We start from the raw sequence: 20832 nt of genomic DNA, 5'->3' as shown, positions 1-20832 counted from the left end.
ATTTGTTTTGTGTGTATACAAAATTTTATCCTAGGTTGAGGTTCTGCTGTGAAGTTGATGTGAAGGCCAACATACGAATGGTCAGTGTGGTTTGAGAGTTTCTGCATGGTTTGCGAGGAATTCACCCTGTGTCCCAACCATATTTCAACTCTGGTCTTTGAACTAGCGTTTTATAGATAGATAACTAATAATCAATATCTACTCGAAATAATAATTAATTCTAAACAAAAGTGTAGGGTAGTGCTGTTTCCAAATATGTAACCCTTGAATATCCTACTCGCAGATTTTTTTTTCTGTTTTTCAGGTCGTTCTGTGATGATCAATACAATGGCTAGTTTATTGAATATAAATGGTGTCTACAACAACAAAATTCGCAGGCTGATGTCTCATCCACGATAAACTTGAATCTATTACGCCACAATAATTAAATGAAGAAATGATCCTGTGAAATAACAATACTAATTCCTTTATTCCTAATTCCTTTATCCTTGCAGAAGACAATATCTAAGAATGAAAAAAAAAAAACTTATAACCTTAGCAACCAACATATTCCTATACCCTGTCTTTCTACCTTAATTAATTATAATTACTCATACTTATAAAGTTACTGATAGATTTAAATACTTATTGCAATCTGGACTACAATTTGGCAATAATAGGCTCTAGTTTGGACAATGAAGTGGTCTAGCCCACCTCTTCATGCACCCAATTCTGGCAACTTTGGTTGGGCATTTTGGCATTTGACTCCATCTATAATCAGCTTGACAATATATTTTTTTATAAAAGTTTATCTTTACTGTTCACTCCCATTTATAAAATTGATCAATTTGGCAGTGGCAATCATGATAAATTTATTAATATGGTGTGGCAAGTAATTTTTATTTATTTATTTTTTATTAACTACCAGTATGTAATTTTTCATGTTTCCTTTACTTAATAACTTCTATATGGTTGTGTGTGTGGGTGCGTGTGAGCGTGTGTGAAATATTTCAATTATTTTAGGTGAGTGAACACGTACCACATCTTCTTGGCAAAACCTTCCATCTTATATACATTCTGTACGTTTTAAACCTTATCTAAGGTTTTGTTCGCTCTACTGATTTCATAATCTGTTTTTATTTATTTATTTTTAGCATTCATTTTATTGTTTTGCTGATTATGGAGTCGAAATAAACTTATACTTATACTTATAACCCCTGTTTAGCACGATGTGATATTTAAAATAAATCGCTTTTAACTGGCTTGAGCTTCGGCGTGCTCGTGAAATTATGAGTTTATTTCGACTCTATAATCAGCATAACTGTCTATAAAATAATTGATAAAAACTGAATATGGAATCAACAGAGCAAACTAAACCTTAAGAAATACGGTACGGTATTCCAAACAGTGAGTGTTGTCTTTAATCTGTCAGTTTGTGTTGCTAAAATATCCCAGTACTCTTTATTATTGAATGATTCATTTCACGACCGTTCAATTTGTCGCATATTTTTGATCATGAGCAAGGGAAAGTTCGGGATTACAAAATGAATTTGTTTGCTAGTACAGTTTACCATTTTCAGCACTGTAGCACAGGTTGCACTAGCGCCCTCCGGGGTATAATTTTCACAAAAGCCAGACTGCTCATTGTTCTGTGATTACTTTGGAAGGTTGGTTGCTCGGCTGGTACCGGTACAAGACCATCATCATGTCTCATGCCGATCGTCTTCGTGAGGAAATCAAGTATTTATCAGGTACAGCAAAATTTCCGAATTTAACGCTTAAATTACTGGCTTTTAATTGAAAAACTGACATAGACTACCGGTACTGGGCTACCGCACCGGTATCAGACTATGAAAACAAGGGGTCTCATGTAGTTTCTTACCTAACATACGGTACCGGTACTTCTAGTGGTCACCTATCAATCCTAACCCTACCCTGGCTACACCATCCAAAAATTACGTCATTACGACGTCACAGTGACGTAATAGAGCCCTTCAAACTATACGAACTGCCATCCAAAACGAGCACCCGAAATCGAACAATTATTTTTCTCGTCGCAACGATTCCAATAGGAGAGAGACCGATAACGTCAGTCAGTTCTTTATCGTCGGCGCCAATGCCATTTCGGTCGATCGTGCGAATATTTGGCAAGCTCTATGACGTGATTGTGATGTCGGAGTGATTTAATTTTTGGATGGCGTAATCAGATGGGGGTTAGGATTGATATATCGAAAAATTGTTATGCTACGCCCACTAAAAGTACGTTAGGTACAAAACTACACGAGACCCAAAACAAGTACCGGTAGCCTATAATATTTAAAATCCTTTAAGTTCTACCCTGGTTCAGCTGTTGGTGCATCATGTTAAGCGTTAGGAATATACTCGACATCATTGATCGCAACTCTGATTACTCTATGCAGCTATGTGGGTTTGCTGGTAAATATGAAAATCCTATCCTAGCAACTTTTGTGTGATTCTGGAGGCGCAGTTCTTACCACTTCATGGCAGCTCCTGCCACAAACGAACCGCGGCAGCTCTTTCCATGGATTTATAGCGCTAACGTTATTCAGTAATCAGTATTTACGGTATATTCACAAATTAATGAACCAGATTTCAATTGATCATGTGGAATTATATCTACTTAAACCCTAACCCCAAATCTATCAAAACTGTATCCAGAAGAAAAACGTTCCAACTTACCTAATATTTGTCACCATATAGGACAGCCCTGTCTTTACCGCCCACTTGCCGTGGTTACGGCAGCAAAATTTTACCTGCCATTGGTTTTCAATTTGCTGCCGCAGTAACGGCAGCTCGACATTCAGACATTGGTTTGTGGCAGCTAAAATGTCAGTCGCCATAGGTTTGGCCGTAGCTGCCATGGTATGGAAATACCGCCATGGTTTTGCGGCAGCTGCAGATGCCACAGAATACTTAAAACTGCACTTGTGATTCTGATAACCCTCATTTGGCAACAATATAATAAAGTTCTAGGCTTAGTAGTCGCGATTTGGCAACATAAATTATGGCATGATCTTTTTTCTTGTCCAATCCCCCTGTTTGTTTATAGTTAATAACTCTATTACAGTTAATAACTATTTACAGAAAAAGTCGAAACCAGGTAGAATTTGGAAGACATATTGTGGCATTATAAATGCAATCTTTTTTTCACACTGTGAATTTGGTAGTCTAAATCTGCATGGATTGTTGACATTACATTTCAAATATCTGAATGTAGCATTCCAGCATTCAGACATTACAAACGAAATATTTCATAATTTGTTGACTAAGTTTTTGAATTCAACAATCTTCACAAATTAAGGTACTGGACAGAGATATAATTTTCAGAATGATCACAATCAGTCTTTCGCATTTTCCTATTTCGTTCTGTCTAAATAAAAATTGATTTACTAAATTATTGTGAATCATTACAGCATTATGTAAAATTTCATATTTAGTTCTCATCCAACAACACAAGGAAGGGAAAAAATATGGTGACGCTGATACTGGAAAACAACAGTCTGCGATTGAAACAAAGTATCGATGGAAATCACTGTAGGATCATTTTCATCCTTTTCAGACTTTTTATATAATAATTTGGTTACCCTTATTAAGCTGTATATCAAGTTCAACAGTTGATAATGTACTTCTTCTCAGATAATGATTCACCTATAAAATATTGCACTATATGTCCTGTTTTTTATGTATTAGAAGTTATCCATCCATTCATGTATTTATATTGTATTTAATTTTTAGGCCTGAATCAACGAATATTCAGTATATTCCAAGGCAATATCCAGATCAAAAAAAAAAGGTGAGAATCAGTGTTCACTATTAGCGCACTTTTTTGTGAAAATTGCGAAGCACTTTTGCAACTTTTTTTAGGGACTGTGAAATAGCACTTTTTACCGATTTTGAAGAGAAATAGCACTTTTTTCCGATTTTGAATGGAATAAAAATTCAAAGTTAACAAATATTTTCGAGTATTAAGATGACAAACAGGTAACATACTAGTACTTTTGTAACTCAATTCCGCATATTATAACGATATTTAACGGAACTCTAACCTATGAGATGCAGACATAGGAGATAAAGCTTTTGCATTAACGGCAAAATTCTTATTTATAATATGATTATTATACAAGCACACCGATTCCGCTTCTCCCGCAAAAACGCTCCCGGCGTCTTTGAAAGCAGATGTTGGAAAAATAGCAGTGCGTTTCTTTGAACGAGAGTGGTCATGTGACTATCAATGATATCGATGAATTCAAAGTGACTATAAAAGTGTTAGTAAAGTGTTATAGTCACTTTGGATGAATTGTGACCAAAGTGCACGATTTTCAAATCAGACGAAACTTTTAGCAGCATGTCACAGATTTGCAAAATCACCAAATCCACAAAATACCATTAATAATAAGTGCCATTTTATTGTAATCACAATGTTGAAAGCATGTGGCATTTTCCGGAATTTTGCGATATTTACACAACTATTTCTCATTGATATGCGAGTAGGGGTGGGCAAAATTCAATATTTTTTGGAATCGAATATTAACGAGTACCGAATAACAAATATTTTTGGAACGTCGGTGGAAACATTAAAAAATCGGCAACAAGCCTTTTTACTGGTTAATTCAGTTGTAATCGCTAATTGTTCTTGTCACCGATCGTTTTGGCGGCGATATCCAGGTTTTGGTAATCTATATTCCCGCCCTCTCTTTTTTACAAATATGAATTCTTGCGGGTCGGCAGACATCGAAGTTTTATATTTCGGGACAGCTGTTGAAGACATTGAGGACTCAAATTAACATTTGCGTTGGCTTTAATATTACCTATCAAGATTTGTAAATTTACCGTCCCAATTTTATGCGAATTGTAATATTATTGTCAATACCGTGATGCAGATATTTATTAAGACGATAATTAACTTTCTCATGTTTTTCTATGGTGATAAACTTCGCAAATCTGAAATTGTGCCAATCCTAAATGTTGATTTAATAAAATAGTGATTGAATAATTCGGCAATAAAGGCATTTCTGCGTGGTCATAAGACGAGATGACGTTAATGAACAGCACTTCTTTTACAGGATATTTTAGGTATGCGACTTAATGCTAAAAAGATTGGGCTCGAGTGCCTAATAGAGGTCAGGCGCTAATTGTAACTAATTCCCTCAAGTTTCAACGTGTTTTCAACAAAACAATACCCGGGCGATAATTATAGCTAAAATGTTACCGAACAATTCACAATTTTATTTATGGAATTTGCAAATTCACCAGTTTCTTGACGATTTTGATAATGTCACGCCCTAATTATTAGTGCAAAAAATACTCCCCTTCTTCCGCGACGGTTTGACGGGTTCTTTGTTCCATTCTTCAGAAAGTTCTGACACGGGGGGATATAGAATACTGAATCCGGAGGGTTGAATCCCTGCCGACTTATTGGCGATTTTTCGTTTTGGAATGCGTGAAACATTCTCTATTTTAAATTAAATGACGTTTCGCGGGCTAGAGTTCTCCCCGAAAATGATGTGTACCAGACGTTAGTTAGACGATAGATAAAACAGATTAATACTTTTCATGACGCCCCGTTTTCGAAAATGTATCACGAAAAATGCGTTTTGATACATTTGGAATGAAACATTATTTACGGTTAATTCAGATCATATTTTACTCTTCATGACACCCGGTATCCGAAAATACAGTTGTATCGCGAAAAATGTGTTTTGTTACATTAAAAATAAAACATTTTTGCGATTAATTTAGATCATATTTTACGTTTCACGACACCCGTTTCGGAAAATACAAGGTTATATCGCGAAAATGTGTTTTGTTACATTTAAAATAAAACATTTTTGCGATTAATTTAGATCATATTTTACTTTTCAGGACACCCGTTTTCGAAAATACAAGGTTATATCGCGAAAATGTGTTTTGTTACATTTAAAATAAAACATTTTTGCGATTAATTTAGATCAAATTTTACCTTTCACGGCAACCCGTTTTCGAAAATACAAAGTTATATCACAAAAAAATGCGTTTTGTTACATTTATTTTGCATTCCCAATATAATACATATTTTCCCTAATTAAAGTCGTCGATGAATCTGTTCCTGTCTTTCAAGCTCGACACACGTTTGGACGAGTGTGGGGTGGTTTTTTGGTCGACGATAAATTAAAAAGTTGCCACACGTTATTTGTATATCGATAATAACTGAAAATTAAGATTTTGCAATAGAAGTGAATTTGTCTCAAGATGGTATTTTACGATTCTTGCCCACAGAAAATAAACACGCTGACAGGCTTGGTTATAATTGATATTCGTTTATTTTATTTTACACTATTAATAAACGCGCCACACCAAGTGCGGCCATATAAATTGCAGTCGCATCGGTATGGACTGTTTGTTTTTGGCGCTCTCACATTAATAATAATTTTCAACAAAACAATACCCCGACGGCTATAAAGCTGAATTCGTTACCGAGTAATTCACAATTTTATTTACGGAATTTGCAATTTCAAGATCTCACTTGACGATTTTGATGATGTCATGCCCTAATTATTACTGCTTAAATGCCTCAAAATACAACAAATGTAATCATTTTCGACGATAACAGGCGCAACAATTCGTAAACGAGCCGTTATAACGAAATTCGCGATTGATTTTACCTCTGTTCAAAATAAAATGTTCACATATTCGAAACATGACTTGGCCAAGGATGGAAGGGATCACTAAAGAGCTAATAGAAAGTACATACACGAGGGTATGATATTAATATCGAGAATATTTGTGAGCATATCACAGGACGGAAATATGTTGCACCCGGCTGTTTGTTGGCAGAACAACGAGACGCTAAAGTTAATTGATCGAATACAGGGAAGTATTTATTTGTCATCTCACTTGCGAACATCGAGGTTTTGGCGGAATTGTACGATCATGTTGTCTTTCTTATTAAATAATAACTTTTTCAATAAATGTTCATTTTACTTTTCCGTCTTTATTATATGTCGGGTTTTCATTTATTTTAAATTCGAAATTGTACTTACCAAAGTACTTACCAGGGAAGTTTAATACACACGATGTGTTAAGGGCGTCGTGACTCCCGTTTTTTTAATGTGATTGTTTTATATCCTGCTTAAAAAACAACGTCGTTTTGCAGTCATCTAACATAACTCTCACGACCAAATCTTTCTTGTTTTGTATGGCATCGTGTTGGCGCAATTTATTGCCGACTGAATTTTAATTGTGTTTTAGGATAAGTTATTTTCTGTTTGTTGGCTTCTAAACTTGGGTAGCAATTACTATTAATGTCAGGTTTGTGCATATGAACGATTGAATATTGCGACTCGATGTCTGATATCTGAGAATGCCTACTCCTCTTTCAACATTAATTTTCAAGATATCTGCGTTCATGTGGTCGAATAAAAATTATTTATCAAATGGATTGGTATTCCGAGACACTCTCAAAATTATTTGGGATCCACTATCATATCATTCGTTTATTTTTTATATTCATGTTTTTTTCAAGAATCACCCTCGTTATATTTCGTGTACCTTCGCAAAAGAAAACTCTTTGGTGTCATCGTTCCTATTAGTGTAATTGAAATATATGGAAACCTCGCAAGTGGCGTTGTGATGCAAATATTTGATACTAGGTCAGCAGCATTACAAAGAGTGCTATTTATGAATGCTGAAAGTACATGGCATTACTAAACATTTTGCCAATATATGATGTTTTCTGCCCGATTTAAACTAACTCGCACGCAAACCAAGGCATGTCGACATTTAAAAATTACTTGTCTTGGGGTAAGCTCTGAAATAGTATAATATAAATGTAAATGAGAAATTAGGTCACCCTAGCTCACGAAACGGGAGGATTTTCAAAGTGATCTTGTTGTAATATTTCGAAGAAAAAGTTTGAAAGGAAAGTAGGTCAACCTATCTCCTAAAACAGGGGAGTATCCTGCGTAATATTTCGGAGGGAACGTAGGTTAACCTATCTTTTAAAACAGCGGGTGGCGACTTTCAAAGTGGTTCAAAATCACAAATTAATAATTATCAGATTAGGTGTAGGGATACATCGAAAAGTTGAATTTCCAGCGCACCTAACCCTAATTAGTTGATTGCTGTTTATATTTGGGGGGGGGGGGGGAATTATTTTGCACAGGTTTTGTACAAATGATCCACCCTGTAACTAATATGGTTTCCAGCCTGCATGTATCAATCGTTGTCTGTTAGATGGAAGGAGTAACAAATGTGAAAGCCTTTGCTGTTCACGCGAGTAAGCAACTGACAATGTGATACATTGCATGAAAGTTTTGTCCGCGGCCGGTGTTAGCAGATGTCCTTACGTTGCCGATGAATTCGCTTGTTTTAATTAAACGTGAATTCGCTTAAAGGGAACTCGGTTAACGGAAAGGCTTCTCTTTGATTCATAATATTAACCGGAGGAGCGCTTTTTCGAGTATCTATGCCGTTTTAAATGGGTTATATGAAAGGCTAGGGCACCTAACTTGTTAAAATCGGCAAAAGCACTTTCGCACTTTTTTTTTCGACTGCGAAGCACTTTCGCACTAATAATTCGCTTAGAGTTAACACTGGTGAGAATTATTATATACAGATTTTATTATGGTCAATTGTTGTAGTGGATTCTCAACATCGAATATAAATTGCATATGAATTTTATATGAATTTATCCAAGATCATTATGTTACTACTATTAGATGTTGTGGATTCGGTGGCTTAGGCGCTCCAGAAGTATGTGTACCAATATGGAGGTAACCAATTTTATTCGCCAACTTTACATCGAGTTGTGTAAAGGGATGGAAGCCTATGGGCAGGGGGTATATTCACTAGGCTAATACGGACAGTCCCCGAACTCGTTATAAAACTAAATAAGGAAATCGGAATAAAATTAGGGCCTAACCCTAACCTGGTACACATACTACGGGAGTTCCAGCTATTAGGCGGAAACGAATGTAGGTGGTTCAGCACACGGGGTGTAGTTTTAACGGATTCTTTGCTCAACTAGTCATGGCAGTTTGAGCATAGTAGCATATATTTTTGTGTGATTTATGATTATGTTCAACATTGTTTTCAACAATAACCAAATAATTCATTGAAGTTGCATGAGATCATCTTTTTTAACAAACTCTTTCAGCATCATCAATCTCATGCAAGTTATGTCCCGAAGAAAAAACCGTATGCAAAAGTACCACCAACACCTGATATGATGGCCAATAAGACTGGTGTGAAATTTCAGTCAAAATTCAAATGGTCAAAAGGAACAGGATCTGTCAGTCAATCTACATCAGGCACCATGTCATTGCAAGATTCAACTGTGAAAACTGCAGACTTTGCTGTTGCCAAATCAGCTTCTCAAATTGCACACCTGAATATACCAATAAAAAAATTTATTCCAACTGCCAAAACCAACCTAAGAAAAAAAGCTAGTGAAAAAAAGGTGTCGATTCAAAACTCTCAAAAAATTGAAGTGGGAGTGAGATCTCCTATTAATAATTCAAATATTAGTCAACAACCTATGACATCAGGGAAAGGCGCATTGAACAAACAAAGAAATGTGTTATCAAGAATACCATCCCAACAATCTCATCATAAATGGTCACCAAAGAGGTAAAAGATTATGAATCTATATTTTGTAAAAACATAAGAATTCATAGACCATTAGCTCTCATGAGACATTGGCACATCTGTGTGATCCCTAAAAATATTTGATAAAGACAAATTGATTGGCTACGGATCATAATTTGATGAAACCATGTGCTGTTTGGCGTATGTTTTTAAGATCACCTAGTCAGTTTATTTATATACAGTCAGTGGTGAGCTGTAGCAGAAACAGCATTCCTATTATGTCAGGCTAGTTTAGTTTATCTGGTGAACTTGGTTTTTAACTGTACATTTGTTCGCCATAAATATTTTTACATTGCAGCAGACTGCTATTGCTATTACCTATTAGTACTGCTATTTCTCACATTGCAAGTTATTTTTGACTTGATAAAAGCATATTGCTATAAATACGCTTGTCATTTTACACAGATATATTATTTCAGGTAGTTTCTTCATATTTTAATGTAGCCCTTGGCTATCCACCAAAAACAGTCGAAACACACAACAAAATAAACGCACACCATACAAATCGTGCTGTAATATCTTTAATCGATTCAAGATATGAAAACACTGATCAAAATAAGAACAGGGCAACACCTTGTGGCATTTGCGGACATGTCATAAATATAATACATTTTCATGAATAATCTGCATTCCGGTTGTTACAATTTATCCAGCTCATCACTGTATACAGTAGATATTCAAAGAGTGCATTGACATGTTTATACATTCTATTAACATAGTGTTATTGACTTGAAAGTAGGTTATTCTTGATAAATATATTCAACTTTGTTATTTTTTGAATATATTTAGATAATTCATCATAGTTAGAGTATGATTAGTTTGATACCTTGTATCAGCATATATCCCAAGATATGTTAATATTATTTTTGTTCAGACGAAGTTCGACATATTTTAAAGTGCCTCACTCTACCTCAAAATGGACTGCCAAGCGAGTGCAATCCAATCCGTATAAGTTGAACAGAGTAGCCTCATCTCAACATTACATTAACCATAGAAAGTCAAATACTCTGAAGTTATCCAAAAATACCTCCAAATTAAGGTTTGTATATTCTATTGATATGTTACTTGCTTCTTTCTGCTTAGAGTTATTTCAAATTGAGACTAAAACACCCAATTGTTATAACCCATAATAATATGTCTGTCAGTAAGAAAAATGATGTATGTACAACTGAGCTATCTTGACAAAATTGCCACTTGTTAGGTTGTTATTATGAGCTACATTGCTATTTCTTCAATGCTTGTGATGTGATTTTCTTGTCGAAATTTCTTAAATTAATTTAATTTTCATGAAACAATAATTTGACAATGGCTCGATCATTCAAACTGATATATCTCATACCTTACAATATTTTTCACATCTTTGATCTTTTATTGCAGAAATCATACAAGAGTATTGGATCATGGTCATAAACCGAAGGAACTGTCAAGTCATATTACATTGAGCAAAGCAGCTCTCGAAGGTGGCGGCACTTTTACTACTTACATATTTTTTCTTTTCCAGTAGTTTTATATCATTTTTTTGTAAGGATTCCATCTTCCATTTAATGCAAGTATTTGTTTTAAATTATAAGCACCAGTATGGATATGAAAAGTTCAATTATAACTTAATTTTCAGGTCTTTTGAAAAAGCACTCTGTAACATTGAAACAAGTTTTGGCAAAGTAAGTATGATTTTTTTTGTAAAATTGGCTTGTTTTGTTGATTTTGCTTGCTTTGTTAAATTTTCTGAACTACTTCCATATTGATGTGATGTGGATATTATTTATCAGTCAAATCAGGACTTAGAACATTTATTTGAGTGGAGATCATAGTCCCAATACTGGCCATTGAAAGCATTATTATATGCCATGATATCAGGAACTTTAGTAATGGTATAGACACAGACAATCTTTGTTAATTTCAAGCCTGTTTACTTTGTCCCAATCTTGATACTACTAATTTTTGAATTGTGTCATAACTGTCATTGTTCTTCTTCAATAACTATTTATTTTAATCTTCTGTCCAGTCGTGCTGTTGTCAGGAGCCACAAAACAGCAAGGTTCAACAAAGAAAGGAAAAAACAACATTGCTTGTACTTTGGAAGGTTAGTAAATACTGTATTATATTTTATAGAGTTTGGCTGTATGCATTTAAAAAAAAAAACTGGAGAGCTGATGAAGTACTAGCATGACAATGAACATTGCAGCTTGACAGGAGTCTAATGGCAGAACAAAACTGTACAATATTATCATATATTTGCTAATCAAAAACATTTTTTGTATTTCCATGGGCTTTAGCAAGAATTTACCTTGTAAATATTTGCTTACTGGATTTTTTTGATAGTAGTTTTGATAGAGTTGACTAACCAGCTTTTTTGCCCACTCAGTTTTTATGCATTCAAGTTAAGTCATTTTATTCAAATATATTCAGTCCAATTTGAATGATATGCGATTAAATTCGTGTATAGTTCATTAAGGCAATGAAAATATATCTCTAATGGTGTTTCAGTTTTATCTATCCACTGTTAGCATATGGAGTGTCTATGAAGAGGATAAAATATAATTTACCAATTGAACATATACAGATTTTGTTTCATTTTTTTGACCCATACCAGATTTGGCAAATGCATGAGAGGTGACAGATGCAATTTCATCCATGATCCATCCAGAGTTGTCGTTTGTACAAGATTTCTCAGAGGAACTTGTCGCAATGACAAATGTTCGTTTTCACACAAAGTTCAAAAGGAGAAGGTATATTTTTTACGTAACCTTGAACAATGCGTTTTCACCAGAATTGTTTTGCATGGCTGTACCTTTTACTTTTTTGAAATAAAATATATTTCTTGTGAGTTGTTAGAATCCTCAACATCATCTGGAGCGCTCGTCAGTAGGTTAACGAAACTGTTGGGGAGTTGCGGCTTTCTTTACTATCCAAATCATGTGTCGGGATCCTACAGCAATTTGTCATTGGGTTTCCAGTCCCAGGGGTTTAATATTTGTAGACTTTATCCATAGTGCTGAAATACTTTCAAGTTGGCATTAAGAATTGTGTCAGTGATAATTTAAGTCTTACTTTTTACTGTCTTTATTGAAATAAAAACTGGTTGGTTTTACATTTTTAAGATAACTTTATATTGTTTTTTTAATTAACTAATATTAAAATTGTTGTTTTATAGATTCCTGTTTGCTTGTTCTTTTTGAGAGGAAAATGTTCAGTAGTTAATTGCCCGTATCTTCATGTTTATCTTGGTAAAGAAGCTCCAGTTTGCAGGAGATTCGCCACCACTGGATTCTGTCAAGATGCTGACAAGGTATTAAATTTCATTGTACTTGTAAATGAATAGATTTTTTAGACAAGGTTTCTTAATATTACATATGATAATACACAAATGTGTAGAGCAGTGGTTCTCAAACTTTTTTTGTCCCAGAGCCGCATTTCAAACCTCAAAGTTATGAAGAGCCGCACACAAACAACGCATGGTAAAATAGCAGCAAACCATTAAGCGCGTATTTAAAGTACTAAGTCATCGTAACAACAACACACGTAACAACTAGGGCTGGCATTTTACTATTCGAATATCCGCTACCACGTGACCTACGCCGCTCTGCTTGGACAGCGAACCCTCGTGTCTCCAACTCGAAATTTCCAAACGGCGCTCGCTATCAGAAAAAAAAGACAATTTTGAAAAGTCGTTGTCTTTGGGTTATGGTGTTATATGCTTATCTTTGCACTTAACGAATCGTTTCAATTCCATTGTTTGCAAAAAACGTACCGACCGTTCCGTAAATTTAGAAACGTCAAACCAGATTAGGTATTTAAAATAAATTTCCCAGATTTCAAACTCCGCATGCTTGGTGACACGCCATTAGCCATTTCTTGCATTACCGAACATAAAGTTGATTAAATTGTTGATTAAGTTGTTAAAATGACATTTCGGCGTTTCGTTGTGAAAAGGGCGATTTTAGGTCGTAAGAAAACTCTAGTTATAAAAATAGCATGAATTTAAAAATGACCGAAAGTTTTTCCAAAATCTGGTATGAGTTACTTGTATGAAAACACTCATTAGGTTGTAACCAGATAAGGAATGTCATGTCCCACTCCCTTTAAAGCACTTTGTATTAGCTCTTTAGTGATCCCTTCCATTCTTGGCCAGGTAATGCTTCGAATATGTAAACAGTTTACTCGACCATGCATGGCCGTTGAGCCAAGAGTAGAACGTAAAATCAATCGTGAATTTCGTTGTAACAATGCACACTGACTCGTTCACGAATTGCTGCGTCTATTATAATCGAAAATGATTACAATTGTTAAATTTTGAAGCATTTGGGCAGTAATAATTAAGCTTAAGGCATGACATAATCAAAATCATTGAGTGGAGTGCTGGATTTGCAAATTTCGTAAAGAAAATTGAGCATTACTCAGAAGTATTTTAGCTATAATAACCATCGGGGTGTTGTTTTGTTGAAAAAAAAAAGTTAAAACTTGAAGGAATTAGTTATAATTAGCGTTTGAGCCTCTATTAGACACAAAGGCCTAGAAATGCTTTTGCTAATTTATTTAATCACTATTTTAAATCAACATTCAGGATTCACGCAATCGTAAATTTGCTAGGTTCATATATCTGATAGTAAAATAACACGAACACTATAGAAAAGCATGAGAAATTCAATTATCATTCTAATAAATATCTGCATCTCGATTACCGTTTACTTTAAACAGGCACGGTTAATTTACAAGCGGTGATAAGGAAAATTAAATCCAAGGTAGAGGATAAAGCTCAGAATAAAATTAATTTGGTTTTGAAATCAGACCTTATTATATTCAACAGCTGTCGCTGATGTGAACGCAAGGGTATACTGAAAATATGAAACTTCGACATCTGGCGACCCCTTATTCTTGCAAATTGACGAGAAAGGACGAGAATATAGCATACCAACTTTAAGATATCGCCACCGAAACGATATCGGTGACAAAGACAATCAGCGATTATGATGCATTTAACCATTTAACTAGTAAAAACGCTTTATTGCCGACTTTTTAATGTTTCTATTAATTTCCAAATGCAATATCGAACTCCGACGTATAAAAAATATTCATTATTCGACTCTTCAGTATTAGTTAAAATTATTCAAATTATTCGATTCGAAAGAAGATTCGATTTTGCCCACCCTAGACTAACAGCCATTTAATTTGGCTTTGATTTCTAATAAGTTTGTCAAAGCGGGTCGTAATCGTGGAGGATGCAAGGTGCAGTAGCTGCTTGAGATGATCGCCAGATATTTCGGGACCATTTTCGATTACTGGAACAAAATTAGAATGCTCTAGCAATTAAAATAATCATTGAGTTATTTGATTTATACATAATATTCGGAAATGCGACAAAAACTGAAAATCCACGAGAGCAAGTCAACGTGGCCGCGAAAACGCTTACTGTTGCGTCCTATTGCATCTTGTATATTAGTCAACGCTACGCAAATAAACACGGGGGAATCCATTCGACTAACTAATAGACTTCCGCATTTTAATTTAAAGTCAATGATTAGTTTTCAATGAAAACTTTTTTTGAAAGTAATTAATTTTTAAAGCATTAACAAGAGCCGCATGAAAGCTTGTTGAGAGTCGCATGCGGCTCTCAAACCCTAGTTTGAGAATCACTGGTGTAGAGTGTATGTTCCATAAAAACGAAAAAGGAAAGCGTAGAAACTCACAATTTGGTAAAATGATCACACAGTTATTTAATTGCATGATGCTTATCTTACAAATGGCTGTTTAATAGTACATACTTCAGTTGAGGTAGTTGACCATCTGTAAACAATTGTGCCTTGCATTTCTCAAAGTTTTTATGTTCTTGGGAGCAAAAATCGTCCGTCAGTGTCACATGTAGTGTTAGTGGGATTAAAACTAAATCGTTTATTTGTGGAACAGTGAAAGAAATTTAGCTGAATCGAAGATTAAATATTGCTTATGTTTGGTATCTACAGTTTGGTGATATTTGATATTTTTATAGAATATATAAAATCAATAGTATTCATATGTCACTACTACAAATGCATGTCATGTAAAAATTTGACTTATTGTAAGGTAATATCATTGTTCTTCTTTCAATATGGTTTATTAGTGTAAGATGCAGCACATCAAATGCTGTCCCGAGTTTTATGAATCAGCAAGCTGTTCCAGAGGAAAATCATGTCAGTTACAACACTTAAAGATTCATAAACATAGGTAAAATCCATTTTTCCACAGTTTTTATGTCTACGAACGACAAAACCATCGATTTATTATTTCCCCCTGTGTTCAGAAAAGTATGTGTCAAGTTGTCAACTAGAATCTAATTGTTGTTAAAAAATAATAATTTTGCAATGAAGGAACCCCTGTTCTAATAGATGGTTTTGATTGAATCTATGGGAATAAATTGAATGTTTATCCAAATAAATGTGTGAACTAACACTAATAAATATATCAATTCGATTTTCTTTTTATCAAGTGTGAAGCCAAGCACTGTGAAAGAAAAACCAAGTAAAAGTGACGAACCAGGACCTTCTTCTATATTACAATTGGGATATGATAATAAGTAGGCCTATGATTAGAATGAAAAAGAACTGAAAATTGTTCCTACTATTGGTTCGGGTGTAATTGTTATTTTTTGATATTTGAAAATTGTGATTGTGAAAATTTCATAGCAGTTGTCTGTCTATTTTCAACTGGCTTCAATAATGGCTCCAATATTTTTGGTATCATTTTATATTCATTTAATGCTTTTTTCACAGCAAGCCATTTTTGAATATCAAATAGCCATTTCTTTAGTTACATGTGATTAAACATACAAGATGTAAAACAAATGTTTTAGTTTTTTTTGTCCAATCAAGTGCTGCAGTATTCATCCTATTTTATCTGAATAGATTCATTCAAAAAAAATCTTGATTTCTCTAGATCCTCGAATGAATTTGTGTCTGCTCAAACCTCATCTTGCCCTGATTTTCTCAGTTTGAATGTCGATTCACCTCAGCCTATTAACAAACCATTCAAAAGTGAGGACATTTTTATTTTTTGAAATTTAGATTTAAACAGGCTCATACCTGGCCATTTCATTAAAATATTGTTTAGAATTTTTAAAGCTTGATTATAGTTGGATTCTTATGTTTTAGCCTCCATTTTGATTTAGAATAATATTTCCATTAACTTATAGGGGATAAGATAAATTTGACAAAATGGCTTGATAATATGGTGGGGAATCATGATATCTACCAGGGGTGTGCACTGTGCAACCTGCGGCCCGTAAAGAAAAATTGTGCGGCCCACGGAGAAGTGCCAATTTTGAATGGTGTGCGACCCGTGAAACGAGTTTTCACTTTAGTTTGCTCTGGAACGTGCGAGTAATCCCTTCGCGTTGCCAAGCCAATACCTGAGTCCAATTTATGCATATGCCGTTACAATGCCCGAAGCTGGTTTGTGCGAAGTGAGCGATGCGTGTCATAAGATCACTAACCAAATTTTTTTGTGTGCAACTACTGGAAAGCCTATGTTAATGAAGGTGCGGCCCGCCGTTTCACCCAGTTACTTGTATCTGGCCCTTCTGTGTTAAAAATTGCGCACCCCTGTTCTAAACTGCAATCAGATGGTGTGGCAGTAGTGTGTTCCAGGCACATCTATTGTTTTGGGTAGTTGCCATCCATTTTGAAGTTAAAAAGTTTTGATGGGTTCAATGGTATGCTCTTTTTAAATGTGAGATTTATTACATGATTTATTATTTTTTTGCCAGGTGCTGCAATACACATCAAACCACGTTTTGGGAAACTGAAACTTGATCTTCCTTCGTCACAATGAGAACTCATCTGCAGGTGGTATTTGTGTTTTTAAATATTACTTGCACTTTTATGTTTTTATGTCTTGCAATTTTTTATTTCACTATTTGATGAGAGATTCTTACTTCAACCCTGTTTGTGTGCTGTGTTGCCACAACACCTTGAATTGGAAATAATTTCAACATGAAATTGGTATATTCTGTGTAATATTAAAATTTTCTTACAACTTGTTCTGTACTTTACATGTATACATTTTGGGAAAAAAGAAATAAAGGAGATGTCAGGGAATTCTCTTGTGTGTTTTATTCTGCTATTTTCAAGCTCTATACTAGTTGTCAAAGCGGACAGTTCTCTGGGAATTTTGTTGTACTTGTAGTTTCTTTACCTTGCAAGCAGGAAGCGACTCTTGTTAGGATGCTGACTTCTCAATGTGATGCACTGGCATGTCATCTCCATCTCCGGAGTTCTCCAAAGATGTCACTGCTTCCTGTAGAGCCAAGGCTATCGGCAGGATATCGTCGTAGGCAACCGTCATCGAGTTTCTATTATCTTCACGCGATTCTATAGAATTTATTATGTAGATTAAACCATCGTGGATCGTTTTCAGTGTGGCCTTGACGGTCGTTTCCTGAAATCGCAGAAAGAGCTTTAGTTGGCAAAGGAATGTATTTGATGAGAATTTTTGTGTGCCCAAAAGTGATCGCCATCTAATAGGACTGAGAAAGGCATAAAATGTGCCTGAATAGAGTCTGAATGTGCGGCGCATCGTTCTGAGCGTTAGGAATACATACGCTCATCACCGCACCTCTAATTACCCTATGTGGGTTCGAATCCCCCGGGGTTGTCTGAGAGGATTGCTGGACTCCTCGCGCGTAGGGTGGTTTACGTAACCGCTGGTCAGTTACGACTTCCTCCGCCATCAAGTCAATGCATCTGAAACAAATACCTTCCTAACTAATCTCATACAGGCATGGACTGGTAATCAGACGAGAGTCCGTGGTTCGCCATATGATGGAACCGTCTTATCGGCTTTTCTGTAAATCCTATCATATGTTAGGCGGCACGTATAACAAAAACGTTTGTTGACTACGTAAAATAAGAGCGGTAGAAGTAAAGTACAACTGCAGCGAAGCATGATTTGTAGGTGAATGTTTACTGTTGATTGTAATATCTTTTACCCACTTAAATACGCAGCAAAACATCTAAGTCATTTGAAAAACTATTTCTACGATCCAATACTTCCAGTCGATGCAATCACGCTTTGTATCAGTTTGTAAAATTTGTATTATCAATCTACCAGTTGTTTAGAATAATTGAATGCGATTGTGTTAACTTTACAACACAGAAGCAATATTATACAACTCATGACTCATACTCAATATAGGAAGTTGAATAACATAATTTAACCTCTTTTACGTCGATTCTTTATGAATATAAGACCGACCTGTAGTCTCGTTGAATTGATCTTTTCAACGCTTTCTTCCTCATCAGTCTGAGTCTGAACATTTGCACTCAAAACAATTGCTTGTGGATCGGTTCTACCTCTGTTACTATCTTCCAGTTCCTGTAAAACATAATGCAAATTTTTTTAGTATTGAATCCCCAATGGAATACTTGCTACAATAAAAAAAAATGAATTCATTTGAATTTGTATGTTTATGAAAACCCCCTAAGCGCGTCACAAGAATTTCTAACGATTGGGCAGATAACTGGGTCATGACTGCAAGACGGTTGTGAGACTCACCTTCTTTATCTTCACCCAACATTGTCTACATTGAAGAATTCGCCTCCACCATCTTTGAATTATCTTTGCTTTTTGTCGTTGTATTTTTCTCAATTGTCTTCTGCGGTCAAGAAACTTTTGGATTCCTCTGTTAAAATTCACTAAATAATAACCTCAGTAATTTATTTTATACCTGACATGAATTAGTGACAGGCGACAGAGCATTCGCCACGTGATTTTTGGGCCATCTTGTTGATAATATATATGAAGTTCTACATTATCCCGATGGACTAGTATTACGAATTTTGTTTTCTAACATAAAAATGTTTGTAAACGCTGAAACCTATGCGATTCTAGACACAAGAATATGCTTGATCGCGTTGAATAATTGAAGATGACAGATTGCAAAAATACGTATATATACAGAAGCCTCATATTTATGCAAATGCCGAAGAAATTTAATATTTTTACACTTTTTTTTCACCGTTATTCTTTCTACAACACCAATAGGGTTGCTGGAGCGTAGTAATAGAAGAAACATAATTTGGGCTAATATTAATCTTGAAGGTGGCATTGCTAAACAAAGAGTCATATTCCCCATATTGGTATAGGGTTATCTGTATGAAAAATAAGCTACTATCAATGATGTCTCAGACTTTTAAATTTTTGAATACCTTTGAATAATGATGGCTTGTATGTCTTTTTCGCACAATGTAACATAGTATATGATATCGTATATTTCTGGTTGTCTTTTCCAATGAACCTAAAAGATATTTGCACAGTTTTATAAATAAGCATATCGGGAGACTGGTATAGTAACGAACATGATTTACGCTTTCTGAGTGATATTTTAAAAAAATTATGGATACCTTCGTGCTACAGAAATCCACGACAAAAGACAGAAAATTGTACATTACGACAGCAAAGCTTGACAATCCTTTTTTCTTTTATATATATATGTGTGTCGTTTCGAAAATGTTTAGCTATATACAGTATATATTATAATAGTAGATAATATAACATCCTGAATTTGCCACAAATGCCTATCGTGTTGTAAAACATGAAATTCACGTTCATCAAGTTCAAGACCTAAACATTCATTAAAACATACCTTAGCAAACCAAGCACCGTCTTCCAGGCGAAGAAAGTTCTTCGCAAGTATAGACAGTTTTAAAACATACCATATTCCAAGATGAGAGTAATGATACATAACTAAACTGGCAAATTCTTGATAAAAACGTTTGTTCTGCAAATAAAGTGATATCTTCATTTAGTTGATAGTCATATATATATACAACTATATATTTTATTAGACACGTAGCGTACCTATGAATTGTTTTACAAAATTGTCGTTGCACAAAATTAGCTCTTATCGCAACTAATGGACCAATTGATTGACCAATATTTTGCTTTTAAAAGTGAAAACAATCGCCAGAATGCTATTATTTTATTTTTTTTATATATTCCTTCTGAGGCGCCTAAAATTTGTTCATTTCCAATCTTACATGAGTAAGTATCACCATGGCACCACTTTTCAATCCCAAAGTTACAAAAATTCGCCTTTGGTGAACATGCTTAAACTAGTTGGAAGGTATTGCAGATATGAATTACCTTGACTCGAGTACTCAGTGCAGATAATTTCCTTCTTACAGGTGAGTTTTTCCAACATACCAGATGCATGTATCATAATTTAGAACGTAACCT

At 34.8% G+C, this 20832-nt stretch overlaps 2 protein-coding genes across 6 annotated transcripts; one reads left to right on the top strand and one right to left on the bottom strand.

The window, feature by feature from the left end:
• The first annotated feature begins 1234 nt into the window (after positions 1 to 1234).
• LOC120347112 (uncharacterized) lies at positions 1235 to 17693 on the top strand. 5 transcript variants are annotated; one of them, XM_078117697.1, is made up of 15 exons: positions 1235 to 1369; positions 1647 to 1730; positions 3438 to 3534; positions 3736 to 3793; positions 9134 to 9606; positions 10499 to 10663; positions 11002 to 11084; positions 11240 to 11285; positions 11630 to 11707; positions 12218 to 12353; positions 12779 to 12913; positions 15722 to 15825; positions 16088 to 16174; positions 16534 to 16631; positions 17363 to 17693. In XM_078117697.1, the coding sequence occupies exons 2-15, from the start codon at positions 1685 to 1687 to the stop codon at positions 17425 to 17427; spliced, it is 1671 nt and encodes a 556-aa protein (XP_077973823.1). In that variant the 5' UTR covers positions 1235 to 1369; positions 1647 to 1684; the 3' UTR covers positions 17428 to 17693. The 5 variants fall into 5 exon arrangements, 4 of the variants coding, with proteins under 4 accessions (XP_077973823.1, XP_039272889.2, XP_039272888.2 ...); XM_039416955.2 differs by lacking the exons at positions 1235 to 1369; positions 3438 to 3534 and having other exon boundaries at positions 1526 to 1730; positions 3736 to 3792; positions 9132 to 9606; XM_039416954.2 differs by lacking the exons at positions 1235 to 1369; positions 16088 to 16174 and having other exon boundaries at positions 1528 to 1730.
• A 121-nt stretch (positions 17694 to 17814) lies between these two features.
• Positions 17815 to 20832, bottom strand: LOC120347113 (uncharacterized). The gene is made up of 6 exons (XM_039416959.2): positions 20740 to 20832; positions 20240 to 20374; positions 19803 to 19891; positions 19150 to 19276; positions 18850 to 18969; positions 17815 to 18033 (listed from the first exon to the last, which is right to left on the bottom strand). The coding sequence occupies exons 1-6, from the start codon at positions 20806 to 20808 to the stop codon at positions 17815 to 17817; spliced, it is 759 nt and encodes a 252-aa protein (XP_039272893.2). The 5' UTR covers positions 20809 to 20832.

Source organism: Styela clava, chromosome 11 (assembly GCF_964204865.1).
Source record: "Styela clava chromosome 11, kaStyClav1.hap1.2, whole genome shotgun sequence".
Taxonomy (NCBI): Eukaryota; Metazoa; Chordata; class Ascidiacea; order Stolidobranchia; family Styelidae; genus Styela; species Styela clava.
The sequence above is the reverse complement of the archived record's forward strand: the minus strand, read 5'-3'. Positions and strand labels throughout refer to the sequence as shown.